Below are 16,833 nucleotides of genomic sequence, written 5' to 3'. Positions count from 1 at the left end.
GTTCACTCTGCTTCCCTGATTCTCTTTGAATATTTTTGAACAATGACTTCATTTTCGATCGAGAAGATTATTCACCTCTTCAAAATTTATTCTCGACAATTAGATAAAAATCTTCATACCGCCTTTCACACTTTTTTAAGTTAACTGAAATATTTGAAATATGTTTTTTCTAACTTTTTTGCCTTTCAGGTGAACGGCCGACAACTGATGCAGACGGAGATACTCCGAGAAGGGGACACTATACGCATCGGAGCCGATCATCTATTCAAATTCAGTGGTGGTCCTCAAGCGAACCAAAAACATTTCCAGCAGCAGAATTACGCAGAAATGGTAAGTTGTTGTAGTTTGAAAAGCATTTAACGAAAATGGATACTGTAAAATATGTAATATAAGTCTCCTCTAGCATTTAAATTGGAGTCAAGGAATCTCGGTTCCTGTCATATGTAAAAATGTTGGCAACTAATAAAATACTTCTGATATTATCATAAACAAGTTTCCAGTTGATAAATTTTTCGATTTCTTTGACAGGGACCGAGAAAAATTGGCCCAAAGGAAATTGTATGTCTTTATGGATCGGCTTTCAAAATCAATGTTTACGAAATTTTTGAAATCCCAAAAATTTCACACTCAACGACTATTTTTAGTAAGGATTTCTAAGCATTTGAACAAATACGGTGACTCATAACATTCCTCTTTTTCTCCATTTTTTTTTCATATCTTCCCACCTCTTCTTCATATGAATTCATAATTCAATTCCTTTGATTTACAGGTTGATTCACGTGCCTCAACCGCCAGGTGTGGACCATCGGATTACTGTAGTCTACCGCTTGCGCAAGGCGGAGGAAACAACGACTACTACCCACCCAGGTGCGATTTTAAAAAAAAAGTGTTCCTGGAGCCATTCGTTTTCTCTAAACACCCTCTCTCTCATAGTATCGCTTTCTCTCTTCCCTGTTTTACACAACAATATGGAGATTGTAGTAAAAACGAGGAAATATATATCAAATATGCAGAACAGTACACGAAGAGAAAGAAGAGAGAGAGGGAGAGGTGACAACAGCAAACAGTAATATGCAAAATGAAGCCGTTCTTCTTTTTTCGTCATTCGTAATACTAAAAGTTTGGTGCTCGTGGGTGTGTGTTGTGTTCAGATGTCTTTGGGAAGTTTCCTTTTTTTTGACATACAAATTATAAGTGTCTCCTCTGTCAAGTTCCTTTCCAAGCTTCTACCTTCTTTTTTCAAAGTTCTCGCTTTGCTTTCTAGTACGTCTTCTTCCAAAAAGGAGTTTATGAGATTTCTTTATCCATTGCTCATATTTGCCATTTCCGACCATTTTCCTTCTGCTTCTTCTTTTGATTTCTTTATCCTCATTCCATCATCATCATCATTATAAAAGTGTGTCTGTGGTGACAGAAATGCAGTTTTTGATGTTTTTGTTTCAATGGCAATATAACCACTATACATGTCAACACCAACTTCCGAGAAAATAAGGTGTATAGCTACTATGACAATGACGAGAGTCACCTTTTATTTCAACCCAGCATCAATTATTTATTATGAACGACCTCCCAGGAGGAATAGTGTTTTGGAACTCGTCTATACTATCCAGTGAGCCCTTGTTATATCAGATTGCCATTTTCCCACACCTTCCATTTTAATTTAGCCGGCATGGAGCACACAAAAGAGAAACATTTTTTTTTCAAAAAGAGACCTGACCATTCGATTGAAGGACACCTTTATTGAAAAGAGAGGTACTAACACCCTCTTTCTCTCTTCCTCTCTTTTTATTTCTTGCCGATTTTCGAATGTTTTATGCTTTTGAGGAATTTATTGCTCTCCGTTCGCATCTTCTACCCTCCCCTCTCCTCTGTTAGATAAGAAAATTTGAAAGTTAAAAAATCCGAAGTTCGGAAGTTCTGAAATTCAAAAATATGAAATTCTGAAATTCTGAATTTTCGAAAGACCTGAAAATCCAAAATTCTAACGTTCTGAAATTCTGAAATTCTGGGAATCCGAAATTCTGAAACTTGGAAGTTCTGAAATTTTGAAAACTTGAAAACTTGAAAGCCTGAAAATCCGAAATTCTGGAATTCTGAAAATCGTAGATTCTGAAAATGTTCGTTTCTGGAAATATTAGTAAGCAAAAAAAAAATCAGAAAACAGCTGAAATTAGTGGTCGTTCAAGTTTGTGGAAATATAAAAATATGGAGAAAATTGAGCGCTGTTTTTTTCATAAGAATGCAATACCAATTTTCTCCTTTTCCAGAATTATTAGTTTTGAATGGCGTCTCCAACTCTTTCAGCATACCCGAAATTTCCTTCATTTCTGACTCACATTTCCTCCCGCTTTCCTTTTCGACACAGTCGAATAGTTTATAGGTATTCCGATAACCTCCTACAATTTTTTAACTTTCTTTTCTGTCACCTCCCTACTTTTTGAATAATCGATGAGGGTTGACTCTCTAACTGATATAGTGTCATTTAATGATAAGAGGTAAGAGTGAGGGTGAGAGTGAGAAATGTAAATATGTCGTTGAGGAAAAAAGAAGACCGTCTCTCTTTCTCTCTGTGAGTCATCATCAATACCCCAAAATGTGTGGTGCATGCGTATTCATCCACATTTCTGATCATTTTTCTTGCCAATCATTTTTCCCTTTTCTTCTCGAATACCTCGAATCTCTCGGTGACAAGTATGATCAGAAGGATCGTCTTGTCTAGGCTTTATTTGCTTTTTTCGGTGTACAAAAACGAAAAGTTTTTGTTGATTTTTTCGATGTGGGTGGTGAGAAAGAAAGATATAGGTTTTGTAAGTATTTATGTGAACAACAAGTCATTTTATACAATAATATCGAACCTTCCTATTCTAGTAACTTGTGTTAGATCATTTATTTGTACTCACATCTGTCGTCTTCATCTTCTCTATTTCTCTGTTCATTTTCCATCTAACCTGGCACAAAAAAACAGATGCGTCGGTTCAACTCGGAATCTCGTCTTCAACAAACAGAGACTACTTTTGGAGTCTCCACCCCCAAATATTCCTCTTCCTCCACATATCAGAATCCCATACCATCTGCTCGTTATTTCTATCACCGACGATCGGCTTCGACAGACCAAGAGCCGGTGTCTAGTGCACCAGTTCCACGTCCTCGGCGTGTCACTTTCTCCCAGTCAGTGGACACAAAACCACCGATTCCGATACCAGTTACTCGTGTTCCAACGAATGCCAGTTTTACATCAAATCAACTAAAAAATCTGTAAGGCGAATGGCTCCAGAATATTTTTTCAAAAAAAAACGAAACCAAATTGATAAAACTAGAATAACCAAGTCCAATTACAGCATATCCGGTTCATCGGTCTCATCCTCTCGTCAAGAAGACCTCTTAATGCATGCCAATAACAGTAAGTATCTCAATTACCTTAATTCCAAAACCTCAAATGTTCACAGATATCTTGCCACCGTATTCAACATCTGGTGGATTCTCATCAAAGTTGTCACAAGAGCCATTCCAAATACCACTTTCCATTCAAATAGGAGATTATAATGTTTGGGATTTCCTGGCAGAAGTCATGTCGAATCGAGCTGCGACGTCATCTGAAATGTCGTCGTTCCGACTCTCACCAGCCTATTCACTATATCTGGCTCTTCGATTCTTCCACGCTCACAACAAACCATATTCTGTGCAGTTCTTCTCGAGAATTGAATCAAATTTCAAGCAGATTGCTCAGGAATGCAATTCAAAAGACGATTTGATTTTCTGGTTGGCAAATGCATCTGAATTCAACCATCTCGTCGAACGGGACACCGAACTGAAAGCATCTCGATATGGAAAAGTTTCAATTGAAATCGAAAGAATTTTCCGTCGTTTGGTATTAATCCTCAAAGGATTGATCCGACCTGCTGCTCGATCTCTGTTGGATGTTCATATGAATGATCACGATGCAACCGGAGACGTCATTCATCTACTCGATACCACTATGAGACAAGCAAGAGTTTGTGGATTGAATGCGGCGTTGACTATTCAGCTATGTGGCCATCTTCTACACATGGTCAACGCATTCGTGTTCAACAGTTTGGTTTCTGTTGAACTGCCAGCTGCTTCACTGACAACTCGTCTTGGAAAATGTCTTCAATATCGAATCGATTCGATCCATCGGTTTTGTGAACGTATGGGCGTTGAATTGGCAGCTGAATGCCATTTGGATAGGACCAGACAAGCTGCAAATTTGCTGGCTGCTCAGAAGAACGATGTTGCAACCCTCGGCGCTACGTGTTACAAGTTGAACAGCTTGCAAGTAGTACATATTTTATCTGGATTCCAACCGGAAAACGGAGAAATCCCGTGTGATGACGATATTATTGATAGAATATGTCACTTGGCAGAGAAACAAGCGGATGTTTTGACTCAAGAAGACGGACAGAGAATGGCATTGGAAGAGTTTGAAGATTTGAATTTACCATTTTTAATTCCACAAGACGGATATTTCATCGAGCAATTCAAAACTGTTCCGGATGGATTGTTCCAATATCTCCAGCAACTGCAGCATAGAAGACTGTGTCACAGTGTATCCATGTCACCAACCCAACCAACACCACATCCTTCCATGACGACATCAATGCACGCGATGCACATTGGATCTGGAGACTCAACTCAGAATCATCAGCACTACCAACATCACCAACAACAGCATCCTCAACAACAACAACCGATCGTCCGAAGTGTGTCACAGACCACACTCACCAGTATTCCGCCCACTCCATTCGTAATATTATTTATGGAAAATACAAACACATCTGAATTATTTTTTCCAGGGTAACAGCTTTGGAAGTTCTGCATCTGATGTTGTCACGAGGGTGACATTGAAAAAGAATGGGGGAGGAATCGGTCTGAGTATTGTCGCGGCCCAGGTATGTAGCATTATAAATATGTGATTTCCCCTAGTATTGGGGGATTAGAAGAAGCCTGACATGAATCTAATAATTAGCTGCAACTAGTGCCATAAATTTCAATGAGATCTAATTGGCATCAGTTATTCTCATTTCTCTCCTCTTTTCATCTGATTGCATAGTTTCCGGGCGGCCCCCCGTTCTTCATAGTTTCCTTTAGTTTTGAATAGAGAGATCGTAATCTTACCGTCTATTTTCGGGCAGTTGTTGTTTCTTGACAATTTCTCAAAACATCTATTTGCAAACCACACCGAATATTCAGTTTCCGTAGCTAATAGAAATGGTTGTGATTGGTGTTTATCAGGTTCCCACTGATTTGGCTAGAATTTAACAAGATTTTCCAGTTACAGGGTTATGGTGAACGTCAAATGGGAATATATGTGAAGAAGGTTGTGGAAGGCACGCCGGCTGCTCTGAATGGAAGACTCGAAACTGGAGATCAGCTTCTGAGCGTCAACGGGCATTCACTGATTGGAATTTCTCAAGAAGAGTAAGCTCAATTAATGTCTCCTATATTTTCTAAAGTTGTTTCTCTTCAGTGCGGCCCGTCTTATGACAAAGAGCGAAAACGAGGTGCACTTTGAAGTTCGTAAGCAAGCTGCCCATCGCAATGGCTTGAGCAATTTCCTCCATCCACAAACTCCAACAACTTCCAATGGCCATTTTGTCGCTCCATCGCCATCAACAATTCCACCTCCACAGTATCCACCAAACTATTCGAATTTCGGTCAAAATGGGACTTATGCTGCTCCACCGCCACCGCCACCAAGTTACAGTCAACGATACAATCAACCACAACAAAATGGACAGGCTGGAAGAAATAGTGCTTACGTGGCTCCGCTTTCAAATTCTTCGTCAAATGCATCGAGTAATCATATGCAGCAGCATTACGCTCATCACAACATGCATATGAATTCTGGCGCTGACCCCAATGCTAACAAGCATTATCGAAGTTCGTCTGCAAGTGATTTGCAGCAAGATGTAAGCGCATCCTTTTTTTTTTCTTCTAATGTTATTATAATTGTTTCAGTTTCAGCCTAACGCCTCCTTCTCACAGTCATCAATGACCGGAAGTGCTCGCAGCTCACTCTTCGATAAACTTCCATCCCATTATCGTCACTCTACTCGTCCTACAGTAATCCAGCCAACTCGTCCCGGTGCTCAATCACCATCCGCTCTTCGAAAGAACGCGGCTTCCCCAGCAAACGTTTCAACGTCGAGTAACTTGTACCGACCAACTTCAGCGTCAAATCTTTTTGCTCCACCTAGAAATTCTGGAGGATTGGTTGGATATTCCAGTAAAGCGGCTCGTGAATCGACTCAAGATATCCATAGAGCAGTAAGTTACCAAACAGCCTAGTGGAATGTTGTTTTCGAGTGTTTTTGTGGCGTGACTTCTCCTCTTTCTTTCCAGCAAAAATCTCTTCTTTGAACCTAACCCCTCGTTTGTTTAGCTCATGGAGTTGGAAATGAACTCTCCATTGGCAAGATCAACTCCGAACCATGAGGATTCCATCAACAACAGCAGCAGTTATCGTGTCCCTCCAACAGTATCCAACTACGCTCCTCTTCACTCGATCCGACCTGCCAGCATGTATGGCTACAATAGCCCATCGTCTTCTTCAACGACAACGGGAACTACCGTAATCCCGAGTGTCTCGTTGGCAACTTCTCATAGAAACATAAGCAATACATCGTCGTCTAACACTTCTCCCCGTGTGAATGTGACATTGGGTGGAGCTGTCAGCTCATCAAGATCTCATAATAATCTTGGACCTACTTCTAATTCTTCACAGGAACCAGCAATCGTTCGACCTGTAGATTTGAATATGCCAAAAGCTGTACCTGCATCTATTAAAGGAGCAGTTCCCACAGCCATCACTCAGGTTCGTAACATTTTTAGTTTTCAATTAGAAATTACTCAATAGTTTCAGTTTGCACACATTTGATTCATTTGTATTTAACGAACCAATTTTGTTTCAAGTTAAAACAAAAAAATTTCCAGGCATTGCAATTGAAACAAAATGGAGGTGGACCTGTCCTTCGACAAATTCGACCGCAATCCGGATTACGGGAACGCCTTCAGGATGCTGATATTCGAAAGTTGGAAAAGACAAATATCGCACTGATGAGCTATGAAGCGGTGAATGACGAACTCGATCGACTGGAATCGAAAGGATCAACAATGACAGACGAAGAACAACGGAGGTTTCGAGAACTTTTGAATGTTGCTCATGAACAGAGTCGAGCAAGAAAGATGCTTTCGGAGATCAGATCTCCACCATCTCACCAGGAAAGAGATATTCCGATCCATGTGGAAAAAGAGCAACAACGGTCGGAAAGTCGGCGAACTGAAACATTGATAGATGACGTTCCACATTCTAGTTCAAGTGTGGAAAATATGTCACCAGTTAGCCCACCAGAAAACCGTAAAGTTCAATTTATTGATGAAGTATCGCAATACCAAACACCAACCAGCAACACAGCCATGTTGTTCGCTGCTGATGTTCCAGTTCTGGATTCTCCAGGGGTAAGATAATATACCGTATTTCCTCCAATTGAAGCCCATGGGCTTCTACTTTTCAACCTCCTTCTCAAAATTACCAAAAACTGAAATCACCGGATTATTTTTTAAAAAGAAAGACAATGTCTGCAATAATATAATAGACGAACTGCACTGAACGAACTGCACTAACTGAACTGCATGAACTCGTGTTAGAAGTTCCGTTTTTATGATTTTAACCACGTCAGAGGGTGGGCTTCTATTAGAGGTGGGCTTCAAATAGAGGTGGGCTTTTATTAGAGGAAATACGGTATGCTTATTATATGCTCATAGAATCATATTCAGATCGTCGGAACTAATGAAATCTACCGAGATCCGCGTCAACGCCGTCTCAATGAGCTCCAAGATCGAAACAGAAATGATAATGGCGCGGATGGAACGAAGCTGGACTTCCGGGATAAGCAACGACTGTTCGCTCGCCAAATTGGAGAAGACTCTATGCCACGTCAGCGAATGGATGTGAGCAGTGCTCAAAGACTGATTGAAACTGATCTTGCCGCTGCAACTTCACCGTCAACAGCAAATCAAAAGCCATAATTTTTATTCATCTGAATTTTCCCTTATTTTAATATGAAACCTATCTCAAAGAACAAAAATACAATGCTCTCTATTAGATACAACTTGAAGACAATTTGAAAAAACCCCATCATTCTGTAAATGATTACCCACGCCCCGCCCATCTTTCTCATCGTTCACTAATCGGTTATTATGTATTATTTTCGCTTCTTTCATTTTCCGGATTATCATCGAAATATGTGCATTTTATCAGAGAAAAATCAAATCATTATATATGTTTTCTTATATATTTCGTGTCCCAATTTACCCTGCCCCCAGAACATTTGTTTTCTCCCTCTCTTCCCCGCCACATCTTCGGACCTAAATTCGCATTATCTCCTATTCTAAAAGATAAAAAGATTAGTATACTCGTTTTGGCGTTTGTTGTTGTTCTTGTTCATCCTCACACACCGCGGAAAAGATCAAATGAATCAATTGTGAGAAAGAGTATGCTAACGAAGAAAGAATGTTTTCAATGAATAGGTGATCGTGTTTTACTATCACTAAGCAAGCAATGCGGATATATATCATTCGGAATCACAAAAAAGATCAAAAGAAATACAAATGAACTGATTGATCTTTGGAAATATTTACGGATTGGGTTGGTTTGTTACATTGATCAGGAATTGAAAGAAAATCTGGCTACTTTCTCAGAAGAAAACTGAAAGATTAAGCTAAAAAAACGGAATCACAATTATTCTGAAAAAATTTAAACCTATTTTGTATGGATGATGCACCTGCCCGCACATATCAAAAACTGTTAAAGAAGAGCCCCTTAACTTTAAACCAAATTCGTCTCGGTTCCTGTGAAAAAAATCTCGAAAAATTGTCAACGGATAAATTGTTAAAAATAAAATCAGAAGTGTTTTGTCAGGTGACAATTTTTTGATAGCTCTCATAGAAATAGAGACAATTGAGCTCAAACTTGACAGTGTGGGGTGAATGATTTTGTAGTCGTTTTATCTGAAAATGTTTAGAAATTAAAGAACAAAGCCATAAACTCTGTTTCTGTATTTTGCATATTTTATAGATTTCTGAAAAAAAATTTTAAAAACGGACATCATAATTATTCTTATTTCTAAAAAACCAATAATGATTGTACCGTAATCCGAAAAACGTTTATATTTCTCCAAATATGTCTCCATTTTCGTTCTTTCAGCCATTGTTTGACAATTCTTTCTAAACCAGTCGGTGTGGTGAAACAAAGGAACGTCTCAGCTCAATCGGTCAACTTTGAATGGGGGAAAAGGCGCGCGACATACATCCGGACATACAGAATTTGTTGGATGTTATTAGTAATGATGTATTCTTTTCCGTTTTTATACTGCCAAAAATATCCATGAAATCATCGAGAAAATGAAAAAAAATTTGATTACGGTAGTTTTCGCTTCGATATCTGCTTCTCAACGACCGCAAGCGTTTTCTCTCCCACAGCAGTTACCATATTTCCTCTAATAGAAACTCACTCAACTTTGAGCTCAATTATCTCGCTTCCTGTGAAAGATATCAAAATATTGTAAACTGGCAAAATATCTATCATATTATCATAAGCATTTTATCAGTTCATAAAATTTTGATATCTTTCACAGGAACCAATATATTTGAGCTCAAAGTTGACGGCTTGAGTGGGCTTCTTTTCGACTTTCGAACTTCGAACAATCTACCGTAACCTTAACAATTTGGTAAGTTCGTATGTTATAGCAACTTACCTGTTTTTTAAACTGTCTAGACTTAGCTCATGATTATTCTACATTTTAATTTCTGACCAAAATGCAAATCTTTGTGTTATTTCTGTCGGATCTTTGTGTTTTAATTCTCCCCCATCTCAACCTTTTCTTCTTCTCCTCAACGTCTTCTGAAGGCGTGAATAAATCGGAAGAAGGAGGATCACAATTTCTATGATTTCGTCACGGGATTCATTGAGACTATTCCTCGGGAGTCTTCGAATAGTTTTGCAAAGAAAACCGTTTTGATTCAAAGGACTTTTACAGTATTCCAGTTCTAATCAGAAAGGGGAAATTGAAATTTTTACGAATGTAAACGAGATCAAAATGGGTGCATTTTGATACACTTTCTCATTATATATATATATCTCTCTCTCTCTCTCTCTCTCTCTCTCTCTCTCTCTCTCTCTCTCTCTCTCTCTCTCTCTCTCTCTCTCTCTCTCTCTCTCTTCTTTTTCTCTTATTCATTTCTCTATTCCTGTTCAAGACAGTGAAGCTTTTGTTTAAAAAGAGAAAAGAACAGGTATCTCAGTATAAAATAGGTCAAATCTCTTATCACCTTTCTTTCTGTTTCCTCCTCTTTTTCCCTTTTATTCTCCGATCGAATTCAAATTGATCGTTCAACGACCAATGACGTTTTCAAAGTCTAAAATTAGTCGGAATCGTCTTCAATGGAATATAAATTAATGTTATTTGCACTTTATAAATCCATTGTTGTTCTTCTCAATTCAAACTGTATCTATTATCAACTTCATTGAAAGATCAACAACAGTCATTGAAACAAGATAAGCTCCGCCCCCAATTTTCTCCCAATCTCCCTCTCTCATATTCAAAATCGTTTCTTTTCGTTCTCGATTCGACCTCACAATTTTGATCTTGTTTCGGTACAAATACTTGTACTAGAAATGAATTTAATAACTCTAGTATATTTTTGTTTTTGCCCAATTACCGTAATCACTCTAAAAGAAGCCAACCCAATCTGTAAACTGTGAGCCCGAATATCTCGGTTCCTGTGAAAGATATCAAAAAGTGGTAATCTAAAAAAATTTTATCACAATAACAAAAACAACATTTTGTGAACGATGTCAAAAAACTTTCCACTAATAAAATGTTTGCGATAAGCTAAATATGGACTTTTAACTTTAACTTCCATAGACCAATAAATCCTTGTCATCTTGGTCTCTTAAGCTATGTACCGTAAAACCTGTAAAAGAAGAGCCCCAACACTGTCCTGTTTGAGCTAATTTATCTCAGTTCCTGTACAGGTTATCAAAAAGTTGTAAGCCGGTAAACTGTTTGTTATAATATTACAAACATTTTATCAGCTGACACATTTTTGATATCTTGCATGGGAGCTGAGAAAAACTCAAACTTTATAAGGGACCCTTCTACTTCAGTTTTTACGGTATGTCGAAAATATATCAATTAATATGATAAATGAATTTAAAAAACGATTATGATGTTATTCCAAATATTTTATTCATTTTAAAAAACCGGTAAATTAGGAAAAAAAATTAATTTTCAGAGCTCAGAATTCTCCAACTCTTGTATATCTAGTTCTTAGATATGATTTTTAAAACTTTTTCTATATCCCATTTTCCTTTATCTCTTTTTCCAGGACTCATCTGAGCACATCATCTACTTCTACAGTATCTCGGGCCCTCGTGCCACGTCATTTGAGATAACTAGAAGACGACAACAAAAACCGAAGAAAAGTACAGTATGCGATACATTAAATGTTTGGACGAATCCTAGTTCCGCACATAACATTCTTCTATATTTTGCTTGCATTCATTTGTCTTGTCGGTAAAGGTTAGTGGGATACCTGAAACAGCTAGAAACCCCTAAAAATTTAGGAAATTCGCGAGAAGACGACAAAAGTTCAGAAGAGGTTCCACGTGGAATATACCATTTCAGTGACACAGATCGAGACATTGAGACGAGTTTTAAGATTCCAGATTTTGAAGCAGTGAGATTATTGGAGAAATTCAAAAGTCAATAGCAATTCAATTTTCAGATGGATCCTATTAAAGTTGCTTCTGATTTGATGTCTTCAGCAATGAAAGTGGATACAAAGAGGAAGACGTTGGCGGGAATTCAAATGCCATTTTCATTGACTGGAAGGCCAATGAGTTTACAGGTAAACAAAAACTCGAAGCTTTTTATTTGGGAAATTATTATTGTAAAGAAAAGAATCGAGAGTGAAAACTTTTCACTGAAAAGGATTATTGTAGGGAAAGTTTCAAAGTGGAAAGGATTACTGTAGAAGTAAATATTCGAAAAATGAAAAGGATTACTGTTTAAAAAATTCGGAAATAAAAATGATTACTGTAGGGGAAAAGCTGTCGGAAGGCTGACAGACGACTCTAGACTCCTGGAAGTGGTCAACATCAATAGAAAAATGCGGTTATTGTTAACAATAGAAAAAGAAAAAAACAGGTATTGAAATAGTGTACTGATTAGCCAGACCTTCGTCTGTTGATCCCTTTCGCCACGCAGAGGCTCAGTACATGGAAGGGAAACAAGGTTTATTTTCCAATGGGATCACCTTTTAAAACCCATAGGAGGTGGAGGGAGGGGTCCCTCGCCCCTAACAAAAAAAAACAACAAGAAGTCTATCGAAAAACTCCTCTTTTCGGAGACCATTGTTGGTTAATTTTCAAAAGTTCCTTCTCCCAGAAAAGAAGCCAAATGCATACGGTTTTCATTGTTGTCTCAATTTTTTAAATCTTTGATAAAATCTCTTGCTACCTACTGGGGGACGTTCAGTGAAAAACACCTAGCCATGAATCCCAAAACATGGCGCCCCTTAGGGCCTTTTATTACTTTTTCACATAGGATCAATCGACAGAAAAAAAGCAAAAGAAACAACAGCAAGCAGCGTAGTGAAAAATAAAAATAAAGGAGTGCAATTTCACAGAGAACAGATTTTTTCTCACTTTGCAACCCGCGGGCGCCCACGTTTTATTGAATAGACAGTAAGATATACAAAAACGTAATTTTCAATTGATTTTCGGCCATTTTGAACATTTTCAGAAGTTAGGATCTCGACTGTCATGGTTCAGATCACTTTGAAAATTTCGGAGAGTGTAAAATAGACCTAGATTGAAAACTTTAAATTCACTGATCTTTTTTTTGAAAATTCTTAGCTGCTTCTGAAGTCTTCATTTTATGAAATTTAGACAAATGTGAAAATAATTTCAAGTTACAATTTTCCAAAAACATAGTAGCAAAACATGACATAATTTATATCCTTTTCGCTTTGAACACAACCGATAGGAAGAGGTAAAGCATAGTAGTAATGAACCAGAATAAGTAGATTGGCATGGTCCAAATTAGGAATGACTGAAATCTGATACTCTGAGGAGAACTTATTTTCTCAAAATTAGGCAGAATCAAATTTGGAATTGATGTTTCTGGTAAATTGGGAAACTTCAAATAACACCAACAAAACAACTATTTCCAGATCAATGGTGAATCTCATGACGCCGTCAGTCTTGTGGACAATCCAAAAAAGAAGAATGAAGATAAAAAACCAGAAGTGAGAAGATCTGATATGACGCCAGAATCACGGAAGGCGTTCCTCCGAGCACGTCAAGTGTGTTTAGAGCAATCAGCAGACTCTTGTGATCAAGCATTAGATACGTTTCATCGGGTTAGATACGGGAAATCATTGTTAGTCGAAGACGAAGAAAATGGAGAAAATGAACAGTACCGGAGTATTATTGAGAGGAGACTCAAGGAGGAAGAGAAGGTTTGTTTAGAATTTCAAAGGTCTTTTTTAATTTTTTTTCTATTTCTAGGTATCACCCTCCACTTCACATTCGACTTCTGAAGAATCCACGTCATCCAATTTTGACCCTTTTACGAAATCTGAATCTCATGAGGATTTAGAAGAAGAAAAAGAAGAAGAAGAAGAAGAGGACGAAGAAGAAGCATCCGAAAGTACAACAACTCAAAAATCTCCATCTTCAAATCATCGGTTTTCTCATATAACACTACCAAAATATCATGACAAAGCGAATAGTTTTCTGAGAGATATCAACTAGTCATTCACCCTATTTTTATATAGCATTTTGTAGAAAATTTCAAATGAAAAGTTCAAAGATTTTATTTCATTTTGATAGTTCACAAAGAATATTTTGTGGTTACTGTAGTCATTGGCTCTTCCATTTTAGCTTAAGAGACGATGAAAATGTTGACCTGAAAAATAAAATGAATTCTTGAAAAGAATGGAGAACTCCAGTATACCTTTGTGTAAATGCGCTCCAGTGGCCACTCGTTGAAAGATCTCTTCCAGATGGTTTTTGCCATCATGCTTGCTTCCTGAAAATATTTTGCATGATTTCCACTTTCAGGTCTTAGAAAATATCTTAAAATCTCACTTTTGGGTTGCTCGGCTCAATTTGTTCTGGCAATCTGAGACACTCAATAGCCATTTTAATCCGTTTTTGGGTGTATTCTCCAAATGACAAAGGCCAATCATCAGATGAAATCAGAAACAATTTGATTGTTTTTCTCTCTCCAGACTTCAGAATTCCACTCGACGAGTCCACACGGAAGATCTTTTCCCTTGCCTTCACATTGTATGTCACAGGATATGGTTCACGATTTTCCACGAAGAACCTAACGAAAAGTGGAGTTTTGTATCCGTTTTGAGAGTTGAAGCACAGCCATCTGTTAAATATAGAAAATTCAGAATCCACGAAAATTCTTAGAAGTCGTTACCTTGGATAGACGATCATATCACGTTCCGGTGATGTACATTGAAGTTTCATAATGGACAACTCGTTCAGGTTTTTTACCTTTTTTTCAGGACCACTTTCAACTGCAAGAGCCATTTCTATCGAGTTTCTCTATTTGTGAGTTTGAAATTGAAAAGGAAAAATGAGAATGAATTAAATGCCGGAAAAAACTTCATTATTTCATAATTAACATTTACGTTTCCAAAAAACAAAAAAATGGTTTACTTTTTGAATGGGTTCGTTGGATATCTGGTGGTTGGCCACCAAGTGGTTGAATGCCAAGTGGTTGGATAGGTTGTGGTTACTGGAGGATAAGAGCATTGTCCTCTATCGTGATCACAAGTCAGGATTGCTTGATTCCAAATCGTTCCTTGTCCACAACTCATTTGGGTCCACAGCCCTGGAATTTAGAAGAACTCGATTTTGTACTTTATTTGTAAAAGAATAAATGAAAGTCTGAAAATGGTTAAATTCCTTTTTTGATTTTTTTAAATAAAATTTTCAGATGATACTGAAAACACATAAATCAGCATGATAGCACTCGACAAGTACTACAAAATGACATTATTTAGAAAACTGTATCTTGTTTATTAACAAAGTTAAAAGAAAACCTTCTGACAAGCCTTCTGACTTGTGAGCTTCACGGTCGATTTACTTGGCTTCTGTAACTTTGTTTCTAGTCAAGATAAAATGTTCCGATTAGTGTCAATTTGTAGTACTGGTTGAGTTCTATCACAGCTAATTTAATTGGTCTAAAATGTTGAATCTAAAAAAAACTGTGGCAAAGCCTGCGAAGGCCCGTCTGGGCCCGTTTTACGAGTATGGAAACTAGAAGTGTGGAGACTAGATCTTCGACAACCCCTATGCATATCTCACCTGATGCACATTTGTAGAACTTTCTACAATTGAAGATATCGGGCTTGTATCCATCTCTTCCGGCAGATTCCTTGCATGCTCCGTAGTAAGGAGTTGCTGGAGTTGGTGGTGTATATGTTGGTAGAGTTGGTGGAGTGTACGTTGGTCGAATATTCACACACATATTCTCAGAACTGACGAAAATTGCTCCAGGTTGACAGTATCTTACGATGAATCCCTTTCCATCATAAGTACATTCCAAGTATCTCGTGTTGTCAAAAACATCCGGTTTTCTGGATCCTGGACGACAGACCCTCATGGGTGGTGGAGTTGGAGGCATTGGAGTAACACGATAGAACTCGCAGAAACCAGTCTGAATCAGGAATTAGGGAGACTTTTAAAGATTTATAGAAACTCACAACAACATTAAAGTAGTAGTTAATTTGGCATTCAAGCAAAACCCATTTGTTTCTCACACATTGATAATACTTTTCAGCATCAACCTCATGGCGTATCTTATCTCCTTCCAAACAATTGCCGTATTTCGCTTAATAAAACAGTTATTTTTGAACTTCGAAGGTTCCAGACTCACGTTTAGCCGCAGAAGCAGCTCCAATGAGCAGGATGATGTAGAAGAGAAGCATCTTTGGTGGTTTCTTTCGAATTCTTCCCCACTTTTTATAGAAACCCGAAACAATGAATTTCAATAGAAGAATGGAACGAAGAGAAATTGAAGAAAATAGTGATGAACGAATTCCAGACAATTCGTCATTGGAATCAAAGTTTCAAGTTTTTGTGCTAACTTAAAATTGAAAAAATTTTTCCGGAAGTTGAGCAATTTTTTTCTTATTGAGAATTACAAAAACTGAAAAAAACTTTTATCCGAAATTTCGAAAATTTCGAAATTGGAATATTAGGCCAATAACTCGGAGGGTACAACAATTCGGATGGACACAATGCGATTTTCATAATTGTGACAGGGCCCTTCGCGGCCCTTGCTATAGTTTCTTTCACAAATAATATTTTTGGATCAACTAAATTAGATATGATAGTACTCAGCAAGTTCTACAAAATGATACTATTTGGAGAAGACAAGTGAGTTAGAATCTCTTGGAGATTAAATTTTTACATCAAAATTATGCTGAGCATTTCTAAATTCAGATGAGAAGTCTCGATCATGACAATATAAACAAGTTCATTGGTTTGTGTCTGAATGGTCCCCAGCTGATGTCTGTGTATAGATATTGTTCAAGAGGATCATTGGCTGATGTCATTGAAAGAAGCTCCATGCAAATGGATGCCTTTTTCATGTTCTCTTTAATCCATGACATAGCAAACGGACTTGCGTTCATTCATTCTTCCATTCTACATCTTCATGGATACTTGAGTTCTAAAAACTGTCTGATTGATGATCGATGGCAAGTGAAAATATCGAGTTTCGGGAT

The 16,833-nt window shown here is 37.7% G+C and overlaps 3 protein-coding genes across 3 annotated transcripts; 2 read left to right on the top strand and 1 right to left on the bottom strand.

Moving 5' to 3' along the window:
* Window positions 1-207: 207 nt before the first annotated feature.
* On the top strand, window positions 208-8,046 carry Cbr-afd-1 (the record flags this gene model as incomplete). Its single annotated transcript, XM_045244725.1, has 11 exons — window positions 208-330; window positions 770-867; window positions 3,339-3,400; window positions 3,447-4,762; window positions 4,812-4,907; window positions 5,291-5,436; window positions 5,486-5,957; window positions 5,983-6,285; window positions 6,401-6,832; window positions 6,952-7,476; window positions 7,795-8,046. The coding sequence occupies 11 exons, from the start codon at window positions 208-210 to the stop codon at window positions 8,044-8,046; spliced, it is 3,825 nt and encodes a 1,274-aa protein (XP_045092509.1).
* Window positions 8,047-10,459: 2,413 nt separating this feature from the next.
* On the top strand, window positions 10,460-13,837 carry CBG03895 (the record flags this gene model as incomplete). Its single annotated transcript, XM_045244722.1, has 6 exons — window positions 10,460-10,501; window positions 11,645-11,651; window positions 11,675-11,757; window positions 11,806-11,928; window positions 13,255-13,542; window positions 13,592-13,837. 6 exons carry the CDS (start codon window positions 10,460-10,462, stop codon window positions 13,835-13,837), a joined length of 789 nt encoding a protein of 262 aa, XP_045092510.1.
* A 130-nt stretch (window positions 13,838-13,967) lies between these two features.
* Window positions 13,968-16,032, bottom strand: Cbr-dct-9 (the record flags this gene model as incomplete). Its single annotated transcript, XM_002639275.2, has 7 exons — window positions 13,968-13,991; window positions 14,040-14,114; window positions 14,174-14,465; window positions 14,759-14,933; window positions 15,410-15,761; window positions 15,808-15,935; window positions 15,981-16,032. The coding sequence occupies 7 exons, from the start codon at window positions 16,030-16,032 to the stop codon at window positions 13,968-13,970; spliced, it is 1,098 nt and encodes a 365-aa protein (XP_002639321.2).
* Between the last annotated feature and the right edge of the window lie 801 nt (window positions 16,033-16,833).

The sequence above is a fragment of the Caenorhabditis briggsae genome (genome assembly GCF_000004555.2).
Source record: "Caenorhabditis briggsae complete genome, chrI, whole genome shotgun sequence".
NCBI classification, from domain to species: domain Eukaryota; kingdom Metazoa; phylum Nematoda; class Chromadorea; order Rhabditida; family Rhabditidae; genus Caenorhabditis; species Caenorhabditis briggsae.
Note: the sequence above shows the minus strand (reverse complement) of the source record. Positions and strands in the feature narration are given on the sequence as shown.